This window comes from Castor canadensis, chromosome 14 (assembly GCF_047511655.1).
Source record: "Castor canadensis chromosome 14, mCasCan1.hap1v2, whole genome shotgun sequence".
In the NCBI taxonomy this organism is placed as follows: Eukaryota; Metazoa; Chordata; class Mammalia; order Rodentia; family Castoridae; genus Castor; species Castor canadensis.
In genome coordinates, this window is record NC_133399.1 from 39,611,554 (window position 1) to 39,632,166 (window position 20,613).

The 20,613-nt window shown below is 55.5% G+C and overlaps 1 protein-coding gene across 1 annotated transcript; it reads left to right on the plus strand.

The window, feature by feature from the left end:
- Nucleotides 1-4,463: 4,463 nt before the first annotated feature.
- Nucleotides 4,464-20,530, plus strand: Lmnb2 (lamin B2). The gene is made up of 11 exons (XM_020170769.2): nucleotides 4,464-4,747; nucleotides 10,311-10,447; nucleotides 13,081-13,237; nucleotides 13,392-13,517; nucleotides 15,676-15,972; nucleotides 16,353-16,573; nucleotides 16,659-16,947; nucleotides 17,040-17,147; nucleotides 17,597-17,716; nucleotides 17,862-17,972; nucleotides 18,456-20,530. Exons 1-11 carry the CDS (start codon nucleotides 4,481-4,483, stop codon nucleotides 18,495-18,497), a joined length of 1,875 nt encoding a protein of 624 aa, XP_020026358.2. The 5' UTR covers nucleotides 4,464-4,480; the 3' UTR covers nucleotides 18,498-20,530.
- Nucleotides 20,531-20,613: the final 83 nt, after the last annotated feature.

Here is a 20,613-nt window from a genome sequence, read left to right on the forward strand (position 1 = left end):
GAAAAGTGATTTGGTGCAGGCGCTCAGGAGGCTAAGACAGGAGGATCATAAGTTCCAGGCCAACCTGGGCTATACAGAGAGACTCCATCTCAAAACACTAAAGACTAGGGGTGCAGTTCAGTGGCAAGCACTTGCCTAGTATATGCAAGGCCCTGGGTTCCATCCCCAGAGCTGGAGAAAAAAAAAGTCATTTAAATTATTGTAGTTAGGGGGTGGGGGCAGGGGGGAGAAATGACCCAAGCCTTGTATGCACATATGAATAATAAAAGAAAAAAAAAAGAGTTATTGAACACAAACCATTGGGGAAATTATTGACAGATTAAACCATATTGAAACTGAAAAAAAAATAAAAATAAATTACTGTAGTTATCTCCCTTATCCAAGGCAGAAATATCCCAAGACCTCCAGTAGATGCCTGGAGCCTTAGGTACGACCAACCCTAGAAATTTTGGTCTTTTCTATACACACATATCTGTGATAAAATCTTAATTTATATCTTAGGCACTGTAAGATTATAGCAAGAATACTAAAACACAATCCATTGTAATAAATTTATATGAATGTGGTCTCTCTCAAAATAAATTATTCCCCCTTCTCCATGGCTCTAGGTAAAATGGGGCAGGTGCTACTGTATATATAACATGGGGCTATTTGTTATGTGGCAATAGCTAACTGATACACTGATGTTATATTGTTTCCTACTTTGATTGCTCACTACCTATTCCTTCTCCCTGAGTGCTTTCCCCCTTCTCCAAGAGGTGCACCCCAGTTAAAGTGCACGCTTCCATGGCACACACACCAAGCTACTTCATTTCTTCCATGCTTACTGTCTTCTAACACATCTAATAGTCTGGTTACTTACTGTGTGGGCTTCTTTCTGCCTCCCCAGGGGCTGGCACACAGTACAGGCTCAAACCGTATCTGCTGGCCTTGTGTTTCCCGTCCCTCACCTAAGTGCCAGCACTTAGCCTAACACTCACTGGCTTCAAGTCTCAGCTGGGACTGAAGGTTCAAGTTCCAGGTTCCTGAATTTGTTTTTGGGTACTGGGGTTTGAACTCAGAACCTTGTGCTTGCTAGGCAGGTGCTCTACCACTTGAGCCATGCCTCCTGCCCTTTTTGCTTTAGTTATTTTTCAAATAGGGTCTCATGGTTTTGCTTGGGTTGGCCTGGATAGATCCTCCTATCTATGCCTCCTGTGTCGCTGGGATGACAGGCACAGGGCACCACACCCTGGCCACAGGATGAGATGGAGTCTTGCTAACTTTTTGCCTGGGACAGTCAAACGTCCATCTCCACCTCCTGAGTAGCTGGGATTATAGATGTGATTCACAGTACTGGCCCCAGGTTCCTGAATTCTGATATTAGATTCCAAGTTTAGCCTCCAGGCTCTGGAATCCAGGTTCTAGAATCTGCCTCCCACCACCAAATTCCGGGGTCTGATCTGTCCTTCAGCCCACCCCCCAGATCGAAACCCCAGAATTTAGTATCCAGGCCCCAGAATCCAGCCCTCCAAGCGCCATAGCCCAGAACCCAGGCTCTGGGAGGTCTACATTCTGGAATTCAGGTTCTGGAATCCGGTTCCCCCGAGATCCAGGCTCCGGAATTCTGGGTCCAGGCTCCGGAATCCTGTCTTCCTGAGATCCAGGCTCCGGAATTCTGGATCCGGCGGGAGCCAGCAGCTGCTGTTGGGCTGAGTTTTTTGAAAATCGGGCGCCAAAATCCAGTGCTGGCCAGGGACAGCGGCGCCTGGGGTGGGTGGGGACCGGGGCTGGTCAGTCTGGGGTTCCAGGACTTCTCGTCCACGGTCCCACACCCCCGTATCCCAAAGCAGATAGCTTGCAAGAGGCCCCTAACTTTCTAGCGCCCTGAGGACAAGGGGTCCCGCGTTCGCATCCCGCCTAACACCATGCCCTGTTTCTTGGGGGAAGGGTGCCCAGACAGGTCGCAGACCGCCCCGTGCCTCAGTTTCCCGTCCTGGAACGGCACTGCTCTATCACCACCCCCACCCCCACCACTACCACTACCACCACGTGCCGAGGCCGCAGGGTGGACTGGCCAGCTCTGCGGGGACCTGGCAGTCAGCCAGCGGATCGGGGCAGGGAAGGGACACCGTGGACACAGCCGTCTCCTTCCCAGCCGCTCAGCGCCAAAATTTGAAAATCGCGGGACACCCCACAGCGCGCGGGGCGGCCTTCCCCACCCGGCGGCGCGCGGCTTGCTGGGACTTGCAGTCCAGTTCGGGTGGGGGTGGGGATGGGGTCTCGGGGGCGGAGCCCGGCACCCAAACCCCGCCCAGCGCCCAGGGCCGGGGGCGGGGCCCGCGGGGTTTTGGAGACCCGAGATCGCGGCGCGCAGGGAACCGCACGCCTGGGCGAGGGAACGGCGGGGAAAGTCCAGGAGGCGCAGAGGCAGCCAAGGTCCAAGAGGGGCGGCGCTGAGCGAAGGGGGTGGAGGCGAGTGGGGTTCTGGTATTTGGGGTTGTTTTTTGTATTTTACATTACTGCCATTGTGGGAAAATGAAAGCAAGATCAGGCCCTTTATCTGACCTGCCTGGCTTCTAAAAGGCTGGAGAAGCCTGGTGCTGTGCTCACTCCTGTAATTCTAGCTATTCTGGAGACTGAGATCTGGAGCATCTCGCTTTGAGGCCAGCCCAGGCAAATAGTTCGAGAGACCCCCGCATCTCCAAAATAACCGGAGCAAAATGGGCTAGAGGTGTTGGCTCGAGCGATAGAGCGCCTGCTTTGCAAGCCCAAAACCCTGAATTCAAAACCCAGTTCAGCTACACACACACAAAAGAAGAAAAAAATAAGGCCGGACAAAGAGGGGATAGAGTCCCTTGGCCATCCAGACACATGGGTACCGTGGCGCTGTCCCCAGAGTCCTCAGTGGGCTGCAAAGAGAATGTGATTTGTTGGGAGTCCCTGATTGACACCCTCCCAGGTGACATTAGATCTGCTAGAGGAAGTTTCGATTGTCATGACAGCAGGGGGAGGTGCGCCGGCAACGAATGGGTGGTGCCCAACGCACCAGACCAAACCAGAATGGATTCACTTGTGGTGGGTGTCATATAATCAAGTTAGTTGAACTTTAAAAAGGACCAAGTTGTTGGGCACTCATGGCTCACGCCTGTAATCCCAGCTACTCAGGAGGCAGAGATCAGGAGGATTGTGATTTGAAGCCATCCTGGACAAACTGTTCATGAGACCCAACCTCGAAAAAACCCATCACAAAGAAGGCTGCTGGAGTGGTTCAAGTGGTAGAGTACCTGCTTAGCAAGTGGGAGGCCCTGAGTTCAAACCCCAGTACCCCCCCATAAAAAAACCAAAGTAGGCAAGTTCCCCCAAATCCAAGAAATTCACAATAAATCCAAATGGCTAGTCTTCCAACCAGGCACGATAAGGAAGTCTCCCCGTTTAATCCTGTAAGGAAAGTACCTTTGACAGGAATTGCTAATAAAAGCCAGTGAGGGCTGCTGTCGGCTCAGTGGTGAGCCCTGGTCTGGCATGCTGGGGGGCCCTGAGTTCGTCCCCAGCACCACAAAAAAAAAAAAAATCAAAAAACAAAATAAAAACTCATTCAACTCCATTTTTGGATATCTTGTTCTTTGATATCATTTTCTGGGACATTTTATCCAAATGACAACTGGTGCCTGGCTTCTTTCACCCACGTTAGTGAGGGGTTTCAGCCATCTTCAATTGTGATGAAATTCCAGGGACGTAGATAGGTCATATAAATGGGGAAACTGAGTCAGTAGTCAGCACTCCAGTGTCCCACAGTGGCTGAAGTGGGATTTTGCAGGCTGGTGGTAACTCCCCCCGCCCCCCATTTTATTTTTTTTGGTGGGACTGGGGTTTGAACTCACGGCCTCACACTTGCTAGACAGGTACTCTACCACTTGAGCCAGACCTCAGCTCTTACAATTCCCTTATAAAATTACTGTGACCTATAGTCCCCCCCTTCCCTGCCCCCCACCCCCGTGCTGTAGAACATACAATTTATTTCTCCTTTCTAACTGTGTCTTTGTACCTGTTTTCCAACCTCCCTCTATTCTCCTCTCTTCGCTCCTTATGACTTCTAGTAATCACTTTTCTTTATTTAATTTTAATTTTATTTCATTTCATTATTGTGGTAGTGGGGATGTACCCAGGGCTTTGTACATGCTAGGCGAGTTCTCTACCACACCCTCAGCTTTATATGATCTACTCTTTGGTTTCCATGTACGAATGACATGCACGGCTCATTTGCATGCTGTCCTCCAGTTCCACCTGTGGCTCTTCAAGGAAGGACTCAGGACCCCCTTCAACAGAAGAGAGCTGGAGACTACAATTGCCGGCGTGCCGCGCGGGGAAGGCGCCGATGTACTACAACTCCCGGCGTGCACCGCGGAGGCGCAGCAGACGGACCACAAATCCCGGTGTGCCCCGCGCGGCGGCGGCGGCAGCGGGCGGCGGCGGCGCCATCTTTCGCGGCGCGGATTGAATGAGCGCGCCGAGCCGGGGTCGCCGTCGGGAGCCGCGCAGGCCGCGTGCCGCCGTCGCAGCCATGGCCTCACCGCTGCCCAGCCGCGCGGGCGGGCCCGCCACGCCGCTGTCGCCCACGCGCCTGTCGCGGCTGCAGGAGAAGGAGGAGCTGCGGGAGCTCAACGACCGCCTGGCACACTACATCGACCGCGTCCGCGCGCTCGAGCTCGAGAACGACCGGCTGCTGCTCAAAATCTCCGAGAAGGAGGAGGTGACCACGCGCGAGGTACGTGGGGCCGCGGGGGGCGGGCCGGTGTCCGGGGAGGGACAGGCCGCGCGGCGGGGACCTCGGGGGCTAGGTGCCGAAGGGCAAGCCCCGCCCACTGGGGGGTCCCAGAGATTTCGAGGACCCAGAGCTTGGGGTGCTGGCTGGACTGCTTGTGAACCCTCGAGGGCCATCTGCAGACTTAGCAAGCCTTCCCCTCCCCAATGAGGGGTCTGAGAGACTCGGGGGCCCCTGACCCAAGGATGCAGAGTGGTGGGCCCTGACCTCCTGGAGGCCCCCACGGTGTTTTGGGGAACCCCAAGAAAGGGATGCAAGCAGGGGGCTGTCCTAAGGAACTCCCAGGGATTTCGAGGGGTCCCCCAGGGACAAGTGTAATCCAGGCAGACCCTTCCACCGAGGGGCCCGAGGAGGTCTTGGGGGATCCTTAGCAAGGGGGACAGAGGAGGAGGGGCCTCCTGAGAGGTCCCCAGAAAATGACTTTCCCTGTCCTCCCATGGAAGGGTCTTCAGGGAATTTGGATTCACCCTGAGTAGGGGGCTGCAGTCTTGGGTGTGTTTTATTCTTACGATTCTAAGGAGATTTCAGGACACTCTGACCTAAGGTGGACAAAGATCTGAAGAGGGTTGCTGGTTTCCCCACAGGAAATCTGTGGGGGCCTTGGGTCTGGAACCCAAGGCTACAGGAAGGAGGGGAAGGCGTAGGTCTTGGATCCAGTGGGTCGTTTTGGGTTCTGGGCCCAGGGCTTCATGCAGACTGAGAGTAGGGATTGAAGAAGCCCCGCTCCCTTCAAGGGACCTGAGGGTGAGGCATCCAGGGGTCCTGGAGGGGACCCTGACCCCAGGGGCTCTGCTCCCCCTCATGCTGACCCTGGCCAGTCCAAGGGTAGGTCTCCAGAGAGAGGGTGCAAGGTCAGTGCCCACCCTCGGTCCCTGCTAGGGGGAGGGGGGCTCCTGGTCCCAGGTCACATTCTCAGAGCCAAGTGCTAAAGCGTTGGTTAGGAGGAGTTCTGACTTCCCCATCTGGAGAATGAGCGAGGAGATGGCCTTTTGGGAGGAGAGTGGACACGGTGGTGGGCATTTGGAGGAGCCACTTAACCTGGTGTGACCTTGAGCCAGTTCCTTAGCCTCTGGGTCTCGGTGTTCTCAAGCCCTCTTGGTACCTTTGAGGAGTGTTTGTCTTACAAAATGTAAGTAGTAAGACAAGGGACTAGAGCCAGGAGGAAGCATTCCATGGGCTTCTTTGTCCCTCTCCCAAAGTGTAGCTTGTGCCCTGAGGAAGATGAAAGATCCATGGTTGGTGGTGGCCACCTTGGGCTGCTTGTTAATGTTTATGACCTGGAACAGGCCACTCAGTTTTGGAGCCTCAGTTTTGCTTTCTGTCCATTGGGGACAGAAGTGTTCCTGCTCAGTGTGGCCACCTGCCTGGGTAGCAAAGCCACCCTCAGACACCAGGCCAGTTCCTGACTGGCAGACTGGAAGTGCTTCTTGTTGCTTTCCAGCTTCTTGTCCCTTGAGCCTTTGGGGTTGCTGGGCCTTGTGAGTGTGAAGGTAGCGTGCGTGTAAACACACACACACACACACCCACCACCACCACCACCACCACCACCTCCCCCAGGTGGGCAGCATTGGAAGTCTTCGTTTCTCAGCCTGTGAGCCTGATCAGAGTACAGGGATAACCTGGGGCTTAGGTGGGAACAAGGGAAACCCAGCAATGAGTAACACTGTGTCAACTGTAAAGCCCTGGGGTCCCAGTGCTGGGTGTCTGGGGACAGCTACTGGGGATGGCTGGCAATGCTGCTGAAGGGGATGGGACCTAGGACTGCAGCTGGGGACTGGAAGAGGAGGAGGGGGCTGGAGAGAGACAGCTCAAGAAGGACCTGGGTACATGTCACCTGACAGCAACTGCCTGCTTACCTGGTGCATTTGGCCTCCAGGGCAATTTGGCAAAGTCTGGGGACATGCGTTGTCACAACTGGAAGATGCTACTGGCATGGAGGGGGTGGAGACTGGTAGTGCCACTTGGCGCTGGCACACGGTCACTGTCAGGGTTGAGCCCTGGGGGAGATAAGAGATAGGAGCGTCTTCAAGAATGCTTTGAAGGGGCCTCCTGGGTGGAGGTTAGGCAGACACCCATGCATGCTCTGCACATGAACTCTTGCCTGTCATACTTAGGATCTCACAGAACTGGGCCCTGTATAGCAGAGTGACAATAGTTGGTAACTCTTTGGCATGTGGACAGTGCTGTAGCAAATCGCCATGTGCATCTGTGCCTGGAGAGAGGCTGTCAATGTGTGTATGTTGGGAGGGTCGCTGGGGGTGAGGGCAGAGCCGCCTTGTCCAGGTGGGAGGCTCCCTCCTGTCACTGTAGGGACCCTGCCAGCAGGTGTAGAATTCCCAGGAGGAAACTTGGCTTGACTCTCCTCCCTCCCCGCCCCTGTCCTGTAGCTGCTGGGGCTGCCCTGGGACAGGGAACTCTGGGGCTGGCGTGAGGCACAGTGTGGAGGTGGCAGAGCCTTCTAACCCAGTGCTGCCATGCCGTGCATCTGTGTGACCCATGGAAAGGCCATCTTGGGTCATGTGAAACTGCCACCCTGGGGCTGCCGCATACGAGCACATGTCCAGATTCCTAAGGCTTGGCACTTACACAATGCAATGAAAGGCAGAACAAAGCCCTGAGCAGGGACCACCGGTCCCTGTACTGAGGGGCCTTGTGAAGTAGCCCGCTGTCATCACAGTGCAATGTGCCCTGGGAGGGGCCAGAGAGGCATTGCTTTCTGCTCCGCCAGCCCGGCAACCTTGGCTGGCTCTGGCACTCAACTCTGTGCATGGGATGGAAGCTGCCCTGGATAACACCCAAGGAAATGAACAAGGCTGTGTGCCAGTAAAACTTAATTTATGTGCACCAGAATGTGAGCTTCCTATAATTTGCCTTAGTTACAAATAGTCTTACCTCCTTCCCCCTAATGCCCAGCCAGTGAAAAACACAAAAACAATTCTGGACTTGGATCCACAGGTGTCCCGTGGCCGGAGTTTGCAGACCTGGCTGTGACCAGACAGGCATCTAGCAACATCCTCAGTTCATTCAGATCCTTTTCTGTCCTGGGACCCCATCCAGAACTCACACTACATTTGTCATCGATGTCCTCAGGCTCCTCTGGGCTGTGACTGCTTGCCAGACTTTTGATGTCTCAAACACTCAAGACCTGTCAGGGTTTTTGTAGAGGGCCCTTTGGCGATTATCTGATGTTTTCCCCACGGTTAGATGAGATAAATAATATTTTAGTTACTTAAATAACCAAAATTAATACAAAAAGTCCATTATGTGTAAAATATGAAAAATGTGAACGCCTCATATGATCTCAGGGTTGCTCGTTTTTCCATTGGCCATGCATGGGTTCCAGCACACTCAGTGCCGAGTTTGTGTTCCTTGAGACTTTGATGTTTTACTCCTGTGGCATGGTGAGGGAAGTACAATAGAAAGAACCCCAGAAGACAGTTTGTGGGGGCAGGAGGTCTTGCTAGTGATACCCTCTGTGTTAGCTTTCTGCCTCTGTCATGGAGCACCTGAGAAAATTCACTTAAGAGGAAAGGGTTATTTGACTCAGTCTTGGAAGTTCAGCCTGTCATTGCTTTTGGATGCATGGTGAGGCAGCACAGCATGGCAGAAGCAACTGTGATCCCACCAGACCCGCCTCTTAAAGGTTCCACCACCTCCCGGTAGTGCCACGCTGGGGACCAAGCCTTCAGCACATAGACCTTTGGGGGACACTCCAGATCTGAACCATAGCACCTTCCTCATGGTGCCTTATCAAACTCTACCTTGGGCTGTGAGGAGGTTGTTTGGGGGACAGGGGAAAGAGGTGCATGCCTGGCTTCCTGTCTCTGAATTCTGGACATTTCCTGTCAATGGAACCACACTATATGAGACATTTGGGGTATGGTACTCTCTGAGCACTGTGTCCTCAGGGTCTCTCCACGTTGCGGCGTGGATCAGAGCCTCTACCTGTGCAAGCTGAGCCATGCTCCAGCGTGGGAATGGAGCACACCATGTGTGTCTGTTCACTCACGGGCTGTGTCCACTCGTGGTATGTGCGTAGTGCTGCTGTGGACGTTTGCATACAGGTTTCTGAATGGTTCTCAGTCACACGCCTAAGCATGGATGTGCTGGGTCAGATGGTGACTCCCTTGCTGCCCTTTGGACTTGTCACTGGGCCACAGGCCATGTTTGTGGTGCTGCCATGCTGTCTTCTGCTGTGTGAGGCTCCAGATTCCATCTGCTCACCTGCACCTGTGCCTGTCTGTCTCTGACTAACGTGCAGTGGGTGCGAAGTGCATCTCTGGGTTTGCTGCCACATATCTGTAAACATGTTAAGCTCATAGCCCTGTGCACCAGAAGGGGAAGAGAGGAGGACGTGAAGGCCAGCAAGAAATACAAGTCGTACTTCCAGCTGGCATGTGTGCCTGGGACAGGAACAAGTGGCACATGGGGAGGCCAGGCAGGTGGCAGCCGTGGTCACAGGAGGATTGTTAGGGACTGATGGGGTGCCTTCAGAAGGCTATGTGTCCCCAGAGGCCCCTTGCTAGGGACAAGTATGGGAGGCCCAGCTCTTAATTACCAACTGGGTTTTGAGCTCATCATGGCTCAGGGAGGGGCTTTCCCCTTCCAGATATCCCTGGATACCCCTGGCTTTCCCAGCTGCTTCCCCCAGCCTTCATTGTGGGGCCCATGCTCCTCTGTGGCCAGGTGGGGAGCTGCGAACTCTGGCCCCTGGCTGCAGCCAGTGAGGGAGCAGAGCTTGGGCCCACCCTACACCCTACTCTAGAGAGGCTCAGACCCCTATGTGTGCAGGGTGAGGCTGCTTTCACTTCCAGGTAATGGGAGTGTCTGGGTCCAAGCAGTGTAGGCAGGGACGGCTCCCTCACAGCCCCACCATAAAGACTGTAGGTTTTGGAGAAAAGGAAACATTGCACTAGATCAGTGGTCCTGAACTAGGGCAGTGGGACCCAAAGCAATGTCTGGGGACACGTGACTATCACTACTGGGTGAGCAGGCATTTGGCAGAGGTCAGTGATGCTGCTCAGTACCCTGCATTCTAGGGAACTCGCCCAGTGTCCACAGCACAAACGGGACATCTACTGATGAGATGTTCCCACCACATTTCTGGCTTCAGGGGCTAGAAACATGGAAAATGTATGTGACTTGTGAGGGACTGAGTGTCCAGGGGTGGCTGGGCCTCGCCATCCTAGGAGGCTGGGTGCAGGCCTGCTCTGTGGAGGATAGAGACTCACCCAAGGCAGATGTTCTCAGGGTCACAGCAGGACCTTGGGCTGGGGCCTGCAGAGGGGAGATGGATCTTGCTAGGAGAGTTCATTGATCCTAGGAGCCAGGGTGCCCTGCTTCCTCCCGCCTGGGCTGCCTGTTCCTCACTGCCTCCTAGCCCAGGGGCTTTCTGTGCCCTAAGTGGGTGATGAGGGGTGGGTGTGTCCCCAGGGCATCTGAGTCACTGTGCAGCCACGGTCAGCAGGTGAGGTGTCTCAGCTTTCAAGTTGGACTGTCTCCCCAGGTGAGTGGCATCAAGGCGCTGTACGAGTCGGAGCTGGCCGACGCCCGGCGGGTTCTGGACGAGACGGCCCGGGAGCGCGCGAGGCTGCAGATCGAGATCGGGAAAGCAAGAGCCGAGCTGGATGAGGCTAACAAGAGGTAGGGGCCAGGGCTGGGCGGCCACTAGGAGCCACTCTGGGAGCCCCACAGGCTCGTGAGACAGGCCAGGAAGTGCTTGGAGGCCAGTGGGTGCTCTTGGGCTTTACTGCCTCTCAGTTCAGGTGTCGAGGGACAGGCACCCTGGGGTGCGTGTGTGCACACCAATTCAAGCCCAGTGGGTGCTGGGGATGGCAGTGAGACCCTTCCAATGCGAACCTTTGTGGGTGTTTCCCCGTCCTCAGGTGTTCTTTGTGATGAGATTATGGGGATGTGTGCAACCAGGGTAGTCACAGGACATTTAAGCTGCTCCCATTCTCTGCGATGGCCCCTTGGGGTGACAGGTAGGCGGTCATAAGCCCTCACCTCCGTGGGCTTACAAGGAAATGACCTGTTTCTGGACGAAGTGCTGGGTGCAGTGTGTTTTGCACAAGATATGGGGACAGGTTCTGACACACCAGTAACACAAACGGTGACTGGATACCATTCCTCCTTTCTGTGACTGTGGCTCATTTATGTCTCCTGTGTTTTGCCTGTGGACCCCTTCTTCACCCACAGTGCAGGTGCCCTTGGGTCCCAGAGGGCAAGAAGAGCGCCTCCCGTGCTCTTCCCTCTCAGAACTGCTTTTCATGGCCTTCCTAGCCAGGTGCCCCTGCCACCCGGTGTGGAGTGGCAGCCAGTGATCTGTAGAAGCACTGCTGGGAGGCTTGGAATCCATGTGGTGACCGTGTTGGGGTAGAGCAAAGTAGTGGTCTGGGCCCTACCTGCCCAGGACTGCAGCCTTCACGAGGACCACAAGCTGGGGAACTCGGGGACCAGGAGTGAGTCAGAGCTTGACCTTGGCACATTCCATGCAGCGCTTCCCCCAGCCCTTGATGGCCCGGCCTGGTGCCAGCCTGTCTGCCTCCTGCGCACCTGCTTTGGGCTTAATAAGCAGGTGCATAGCCACTGTGGCCTGAGGGTGTCTGTAGGTGCTGTGAAATGTCAGCATCCCCAAGTGCAGACTGCATAGGATGAAGGTGGCACAACACAGGAGGCCATCCAAATGCATTCATGCAGTCCACTAACATATTTAGTGTGGGGCTACAAGAGAACATTCTTTTATGTTACATGAATTCACCTCAGTTAAGTTTTTTCTTGGCAGTGCTGGGGGTGGAACCCAGGGCATCACATGTGCCAGGCAAGCCCTCCCCACTGAGCCATGCTCCAGCTCCAGTTCTGGTTTTTTGGTGGGTGTGGGGGGTGGCAGTTCTCAGGTTTTGCATGCAGGGCCTCATGCTTGTTAGGCATGCACTCTACCACTTGAGTCACTCCACCAGCCTTTTTTTATGTTGGGTATTTTTGAGATAGGGTCTTGAGAACTGTTTGCCCAGGCTGGCTTTGAACTGCAATACTCCTGATTAGCTAGGATTGCAGGTGTTTGCCACCAGTGCCTAGCTTAGTGCCCAACACTCTTAAAGATGGGCGCCAAAGCCAGTGGAGCCAGAGCCTTGCTCTGTGCGGTGCTGTGCAGCTCATAGAACCCTAGTGTTTAAAGCTGGTTAGGAATTTTCTAGGCTCCTCATCCATCCCCCTGACCTGCTGGTCGCCCAAGGCCCTTGCACTGCTGGGCACACACTTTTCCCAGAACTGATCATGTGAGCCTATGCCTGCCTGCAAGCTTCTGAGGTTGGGGGTCACATCCTAGAGTCCTTGCTAGAGTGCTCACATGCCCTCCACACAGCTGCACTTGATTGTTACTGGATGGCATCTGTACCCCCAAATGATCTCTCCAGGGGTGTGCAGTCCTATGACTAGAGCAGCCGGGCTGTGCAGCCTGAGCTGGGTGTGGCTGTCTGCACCCCAAGTCCTTCTGTGGAGGCCGGTGCAATGCCTGGGAATAGGCCTGTGATTCCTTAGGGCCATTGGCAAGGACATGATCAGCTTTATGCTATAGTCACCAGCCTTTACCTCATGTGAGCTGACACAGGGCCATCCTGGATGATGTCTGGGGACACCTATGGTTGTCTGGGGAGCTCCTGGCATGAAGTGGCTGGAGGGCGGGAACATTGCTCAGCACCCTGTGGTGCCCAGAACGGCTCCCCAGAGTACACCCCAGTCCTGTGTCCACAGTGCTGAGGGCCCCCGTGTCCCCGCACTGCTTGAGAAGATGTAGTTCTTGGGGAGGTTTCAAAATCTAGCTAAAAACGTTCAAGAGCCTGAAGGCCATACTGTTAATGTTCGTGTTTCAAACACAGCTCAGGTTTGTCTCGAATGTTTAACATTTGGTAGAAATACCAGGTGAGGCTGCCTAGATAGCTTGTTTACAAACAAGGCCAATCTTTCAAAGGCAGGGTTTTTTTCTTGGAACTTTAATAAGCTGTATGGTAATTTTGTGCCCAAGTCTCACAGGAGAGGGGACAGCAAAGCCCCTGCTCAAGCTGACTGGAACACGGCAGGTGTGGTGGGGAACTGTGACCCTGAGAGTCATGGCTGTGCTATTCTGTGGGACGTCACAGGACAGCATCTGTATCTGAGAGGCCCTGAGGGTCAGAGATGACTTAGTTCTTGACCTTCCTTGTGCTGCCCAAGGGACTCTCAGTGGCCGATGGCCACTTGCTTTTCCCTCATGCTTATCTCACCTACTTCACTTCCAGTGCCAAGAAGAGGGAAGGTGAGCTCACTGTGGCCCAGGGCCGCGTGAAGGACCTGGAGTCCCTGTTCCATCGCAGTGAGGCAGAACTGGCTGCAGCCCTCAGCGACAAGCGTGGCCTAGAGAACGATGTGGCAGAGCTCCGGGCCCAACTGGCCAAGGTAGTGGCCTGGTGCCGCCAGGAGACCTCAGCATGTGACAGCACAGCATGCTGGGGGATGGCACGGGTGCAGGAGCTGTGGGCCAGGGGTTGCGCCAGTCCCTGCAGGATGTGTGCAGCAGACAGACCTCAGCTTGCTGTCCTGTTTTCCCCAGGCAGAGGATGGTCACACAGTGGCCAAAAAGCAGCTGGAAAAGGAGACGCTGATGCGTGTTGACCTGGAGAACCGTTGTCAGAGCCTGCAGGAGGAGCTGGACTTCCGGAAGAGTGTATTTGAGGAGGTGAGTGGCCCAGCATCTCCACACCAGAGTGTGGCAGAGTTTATCTTCCCCAGATCTGCAGCCCAGGGGCCAAGACCTAGGTCTGCAGACTGTGTCCTCTGAGGCTCCAGGAAGCTCCTTCCTGCCTCAGCCAGTGTCGGGGGCTCCTGGCACCTCTGGGCTGTGGCTCCAGTGTCTGTCTCCTCATCCCTCCCTTGTTCTGTATGTCTAGTAAGAATGTCTGCCATTGCGTCAGGGCCACCCGGGTAATCTAGAACGTCCTCTCAAGATCGTTAATTTAATCACGTCCGTAAAGACCTTGTTTCCACACAAGGCAGTCGTAGGTTCTGGGGATCAGGGTGTGGATGTGTCTTTTGAGGGGCCACCGTTCAGCCTACTTTAGGACCTCCTCTCAAAGGGAAGGGTAAGGCCTCCCTAGCCCCACCTAACCCTGGTTCCAGCTTCTTGGCGTGACTGCATATGGCTGGAGTGACCAGGTCTCAAGCAGGTTGGGACCCCATGCCCTTTAAGGTGGGGACTGTGCTGTGGGAGCCGGAGCTTATGGCATCCTTGTGATCTGGGCCATCATAGAACCCACTGTGCTGTCATAGCCCAGGATGGAATCCTTGGGCTGGGCTGCTTCATATCATTGCTTAGGGAGAGCTGCCAGCTGGAAGGATGCCTGTGCAGCAAAGGAGCCATGCCCGTGGCCTGCCGGGCCTTGCCAGGGTGCCAGCCACAGTGAGGGGACCTCTGAGGGAACCCGGGCCTGGGAAGAGAGTCATGAGGGGTCCTGAGCCTGGGAAGGAGCCTATGAAAAGAGTCATGAGGGGGCCTGAGCTTGGAAAGGAACCTGTGAAGAGAGTCTTGAGGGGGCCCAAACCTGGGAGGGGACTCAACACTGTAAGGGGACCTGTGGAGAGACCCCTGGGAGAAATTATTAGGAGACTCCTGGGAGGGGGGCCCTTGAAGAGACCCCCAAGGGATGCTGAGAGGAACCCCACAGCATGCTCCGGGAAGAGGGGCCCCAAGAGGAACTCTCGGAGGGAGTCAGTGCTGGCTGTGCTGCGGGGAGGCACCGAGCGAGGCTATGGGAAGGTGGGTATGCTGCCGGGGCTCAGCCTGGGCAGCCACAGGTGCACTGATGGTGCAGGTGGCTGGCTGCCTGAAGAAGCAGCCCTGTGGGTTCTGTGTACTGCACGTGGTGACAAGGGACCAGACTTCTGTGCTGGAGTAGGTTTGGTAGAGTAAGGGGAAAGAGTTCCTTCCTATGAACTGGGAGCTGTGCTGTCTCCTCTCACATGCTTTTGACACCACTGTGTGCCTGCTGGCCCTGCTGGCCTGGGCATCCCATCACTGTCCCTCCACTGCCCTGAGAGTGGCCTGTCAGTAACTCATCTTTTGTTTTGTGTTGCTTTTGTTTTTGCAGCACTGGGGTTTGAACTCAGGGCCTCATGCTTGCTAAGCAGGTGCTCTACTGCTTGAGCCACTCCAACAGCCTTTTTTTGTGTTGAATATTTTGGGATGGGTTTCACAACCTATCTGCCTTCCAAGTTGTTGGGATTACAGGTGTGAGCCACTGGCCCGTGGCTTTTTTGTTTGTTTGTTTTTTGCAATACTGGGGATGAGATTCAGGGTGTGGCATTGTGACATATGAACCATACCTCAGCTCAGTAACTCAAGAGCTGTTATAAATGACATGCAATCCCCATGCCACAGAGCTCACCTCCTAAAGTGTACAGCTAGGTGTTTGTAGGATCTTCACTATCAGCTGTTAGTCCTGTTGATCCCAGAACATTCCAGCCCCACTCCAGCCCCTGGCACCAAATCCGCTTCCTGTCCCTGGATTCTCCTGTTCTGGACATTTCCTTTCAGTGGAGTTACACGCTGAGGGGCCTTTGTGTCTCTCACTGAGCACAGTGTCCTCAAGGTCCCTTAACGTTGTGGCATGGATCAGAGTCCTGTCCTGTCCATGGCTGAATGATGCTCCAGTGTGGGGTTGGAGCATGGTGTGTGTTCCTTTGACCGTGGACACTGAAGGGGTCTTTGGGGGTCAGGAATGGTGCTGTGTGGACATCTGTACCAGTTGATGAATGAGTGAGTGATGGGGAGGTGGATGGGCTGGGGCTTCCTTGGGTTGCTGTCAGCTGTGCAGTGGCATCACCCTGTCCCCTGGCAGGAAGTGCGGGAGACACGGCGGCGGCACGAGCGGCGCCTGGTGGAGGTGGACAGTGGTCGACAGCAGGAGTATGATTTCAAGCTGGCGCAGGCGCTGGAGGAGCTGCGCAGCCAGCACGATGAGCAAGTGCGGCTCTACCGGCTGGAGCTGGAGCAGACCTACCAGGCCAAGCTGGAAAACGCCAAGCTGAGCTCTGACCAGAACGACAAGGCGGCCAATGCAGCCCGTGAGGAGCTCCAGGAAGCGCGCATGCGTGTGGAGTCCCTCAGCTACCAGCTCTCAGGCCTGCAGAAGCAGGTGACCCTGAGCCCCATTGGTCTCTGTCCCACCTCTGCCCATGCAGGTCCATCTCCTGCTTGTCCTGAGTGGGCAGCCAATGAAAGATGCCCAAGATCAGCCGGGTTCCAGTAGCTCATGCCTGTAATCCTAGCTACTTGGGAGGCTGAGAAGAGGATTGCGGTTGAAGGCTAGCCTAGGCAAGACCCCATCTCCAAAATAACTATAGCAAAATGAACTGGAGGTGTGGCTCAGCGGTAGAGCACCTGCGTTGCAAATGAAGCCCTGAGTTCAAACCCCAGTCCTGCGTCCCCTGCTCCACCTCCAAAAAAAAATGAGGCTTAAGATCAGGTGTGTCTCATGACTTCAGGCCGTGTTGACCAGGCCATTACCTTCCGCAGGCCAGTGCCGCTGAGGACCGCATCCGGGAGCTGGAGGGTACCATGGCTGGGGAGCGTGACAAGTTCCGTAAGATGCTGGATGCCAAGGAGCAGGAGATGACAGAGATGCGTGACATGATGCAGCAACAGTTAGCCGAATACCAGGAGCTGCTGGATGTCAAGCTGGCGCTGGACATGGAGATCAATGCCTACCGCAAGCTGCTGGAGGGCGAGGAGGAGAGGTGGGCGAGGGCAGGGCAGAGGGCAGGCAGCTGTGGATCCCAGGCCTGTCTGCTGTCCTTGGCTCACCAGTCATACTGTCCACAGGCTGAAGCTGTCCCCCAGCCCATCCTCACGAGTCACCATCTCTCGGGCCACATCGAGCAGCAGCGGCAGCAGTAGTGTGTCTACTGCTGGCCGGCTGGGCCGCAGCAAGCGCCGGCGGCTGGAGGCAGAGGAGTCCCCGGGCAGCGGCTCCAGTGGCATCGGCTCAGGCAGCAGTAGCAGCAGCAGCAGCTTCCGCTTGGCCCAGCAGGCCTCGGCCATGGGCAGCGTGAGCATCGAGGAGGTGGACCTGGAGGGCAGGTTCGTGCAGCTCAAGAACAACTCTGACAAGGTAAGCGACCACGGTCGGGACAGCTGGGGCTGTGCAGCACTTGGTGCTGTGGTCCTGGTGGCCATGAGTCAGGCATGTGTCTGCCCTTCTAGGACCAGTCCTTGGGGAACTGGAGGATCAAGAGGCAGGTCCTCGAGGGTGACGAGATTGCCTACAAGTTCACACCCAAGTATATCCTGCGGGCTGGCCAGACGGTCACGGTAGGTGGCAGCAGAGAAGGGCAGGTGGGCGGAGGGTGGCTGCTGGTGGACAAACAGTGGGCTAGTCACGGGACTCAGCTGGGGCCCTGCTCTGAGACAAGCTGCTGCTGCTGGGAGCAGGCATATGCCAGCCTTACCCCTTGGGGCCTCCCTGCAGCCTCAGTGATGTGTGAAGTGGTCTGAGTCCTGGCCATCCGACTGGTGGTAATTGGCAAAAAGTGATCCACTTAGGGTTGTGGAACCTGGAGCCCAAGGGGCTTCAGATAAGCTCAGCCCGTCATGGCCAAGAGCCCTTGGCCATTGTGAACCTCAGTTTCTTCATCTGTATTCTGGAGCAAGGCCCAGGAAGGCGGGAACATCGAGGGCATTGAAAGGCTGTGTGGAAGGGGGCTGTTCTCTGGCCCGCTTCCTCTGCACCAGATGACTGGTGGGGTGTTCTTGGACCTTAGGTATGGGCAGCTGGTGCAGGGGTAACCCACAGCCCCCCATCAACGCTTGTGTGGAAGAGCCAGAACAGTTGGGGCTCAGGCGAGAGCTTCCGTACCGTCTTGGTCAACTCTGATGGAGAGGTGGGCATGGGACCGCCTGGACAGGGAGGCTGGGAGCCATTGCAGGCAGCTCTGGGACTGCTGGCGAGTGAATCTGCAGGTGGGGGGCTGTGACCTGGCAGTGACCCCAATGTGAGTTGCAACCTGGTTGGCTCCTCTTGCACAGGAAGTGGCCGTGAGAGCTGTGAAGCAGTCCTCTGTGGTGCGGGAGAACGAGAATGGTGAGGATGAGGAAGAGGAAGCTGAATTTGGCGAGGAGGACCTTTTCCACCAACAGGTAGAGAGCCAGTGGAGCTGGGGTGCACATGCATGATCACATGCACCCCACATAGGCATATGCACACAAATACACATACAAGCTGCACTTACTTTATCTCAGCAGGATGCCCACAGGCTGTGGGGTGAGGCACCGTTAGACAGGCCTTGGCTGGGAACTATTTTTGCCTCTCATGTGCATTTTATCATGTCATGGACCTCAAGGTGGCTGGCTTGGGGGTCCCTAGAAGATCTAGTTCAGACAGACCTACGCCCCACACACATACTCTATTGGCACACTGCCTCCAGGTCAAGCTGCTGGTCACTCAGTGGCCTTGGGGGCAAGCATGGAGGCCAGCTCACAATGGTCTAGGGATTGAATGCAAGGCTGGTGACCTGGCCATCTTGTCAGGAGCCAAGTCTCTTGAGTGACTCAGTCCCTCCTTACAAGGACGAGGGGGTCTCCACACTCCTGACAGCCATGTCCTCCCTCCCTTCCTTGCAGGGGGACCCACGGACCACCTCAAGGGGCTGCTGCGTGATGTGAGCATCTTCAGTTCCGGGCCCGGCCCCGCAGTTGTGGCCTTCCTTCCCAGAGCCACTGAAGACTATTTTTCTACCGTTGGCCTCCTTAGTCCTTGGTATATTTGTAGACACCTGAGCACGGGGTGGGTCTCTGTTGTGCTTCCTGTGGAGGGTGTCCTCACCCTCCCTTCATCACTTCTCCACTGTCTAGGGGACAAGCCCCAGCAGGGCAGATAGCTGCTGCAGGACATGTGTCCCTGCCCACCTGGGAGGTGCAGAGAGTGACCCCTCGGGCCTTGAGGTGGAACTTCTTAGGGATTCAATAGTTGCAGGTTTTGTTTCTTTAATGCTTTTTAAAAACCAAATTCCAAATCCAGGTTCCAACCTGGTGGGAGGGTGGAGGGCGCTGGCCTGTTACTATTTGGCGGCTCTGCTTCTAGCACTGGGAAACCCATCCCTGCAGGCAGATGGGGGGGTGGGGCGTGGGAGCAGCCTGGGCCCAGGCAGCACAGGTGGCCATGGGCAGCAGGCCAGTGGGCTTCTCTGAGGTCTGGATTCTGGAGCTTCCCAGTGCCCTTCCTGACCTTGACGACCAAGAGGAGGACAGGAGAAACCTGGGGTCCAGGACACCCCCTTTCTAAGACTTGTTACCAGAATACGTGGGTGGGGACGATGGGCTAACCTTAGGAGCAGAGACTATGGGGATCAGAGCAGTTGATTGCCTGCTCTCCCTGAGGCGTGGACGTTAGATAGGCCACACTCCTTGAGTGGGACTGAGACCCAGGCCTCATTGCTGGCCCATGTGTCCGCTGCGCATGTCCACATTGTAGCTTTCATCTGTAACTTGCAGCTTTAGTCAACCATCCCCATACCAGCTGTCTTCACAGCTCCAGCCACCTGATTACCCTTCCGAGTCACTGTTTACCCCTTCCTCCCACACACAGAAGTTATTTTTTTATGGATATTTATTTTTTTACATTGGTCAATATGCAGCTCGCTGTGACCCCTACTCCAGCAGCCCAGGCCAGGCTGACCATCCTAAGGGGTGGCATGGGGGTTTGGTTGGGGTCCTGTGTCAGCTCTCAGCCCCCAAATGGCAAACATCCTTCAGAAGGTGCAGCTCGAGTCTTAACGCCGATACTGAGCCATGGCATGTGCTGTCCCCAGCAGGCCACCTACCACTTGGCCAGAGCCTTCCCCTGCCCTGCTGATTGACTTTCCTGGGAACTGCTTGTGGCAGGAGGGAATGGTCAGGTGGGCAGGGAAAGAGCCCAAGGGCTCCTAGAATCAAGGCCCCCTCCCCCTTGCTTGCTTTCAGAAGTCCCTGGTTTCTTAGGTCCTGGTTTCTGCTCCCTAGGCCATACTTTTTCCTGCAGAAGTCAATTCCTCGTGGAGGTCCAGGCAGGCACGCTGCTAGCTCTTGGTGGGTTTGCCTGACCTCAGACACATCCTTCCACTGGGGTGTCACCCCCTGCCCCCTCTCACTTTCACGGCATCTCCATGTGGATCTGCCCAGCCCAGCCACCTTCCTGCCTTGCCTGCTCCCCAGATCGGGGCCTGTGCTGGCCTCTGCCACATCTGTGGGTTGAGGGGAATGGCAGCTGCACCTGGGTTCCTGCGCTCACTGCGGGCCCAATGACCCACCTCAGGCCTGCATCTTGAAGAGATGCCTCTGGACTGCACAAGTAGTTTTCTACACTGGGGGCTGCTCCTGGGCAGCCCCTGTACCCTTCCATCTGGGTCCTTGGCTGTTTGGGAACCCGGGCACGGGTTTTTGCGAAATGGATGAAGGCTTGGAAGTGTGCGCACCCCCCAGAAAGCTTAGCTTTGCCCCTGGGCTGCCACGAGCCCTGCCCCGCACAGCCCTTTCTGCTGCCGCCATGGGTGCAGCGCACACGGCCTCGGCCGGCCTGCAAGGGAAGACCCCTTCGGAGGTTTTGTTTTTAAGATGCATGCCAAACGTGTGATGTTTTTCTTCCTTTCCTCAACTTATTTGTAATATACATTTTATGACTGGAAATTTTTGTACAACACCAATAAACACTTTGATTTTGACCGCTGCCTCCAGTTGATCCCGCCGCTGGGAAGCCCAGACCCCGGGCACTCGCAAGCTCCGACTTGAGCTGAGCTTGTCACGC

Coding starts and splice junctions, on each gene's coding strand:
- Lmnb2 (XM_020170769.2), top strand. CDS start 4,481: ATGAGCGCGCCGAGCCGGGGTCGCCGTCGGGAGCCGCGCAGGCCGCGT. Junction 15,973..16,352: donor TCTCAGGCCTGCAGAAGCAG/GTGACCCTGAGC, acceptor TACCTTCCGCAG/GCCAGTGCCGCTGAGGACCG. Junction 16,948..17,039: donor TCAAGAACAACTCTGACAAG/GTAAGCGACCAC, acceptor CTGCCCTTCTAG/GACCAGTCCTTGGGGAACTG.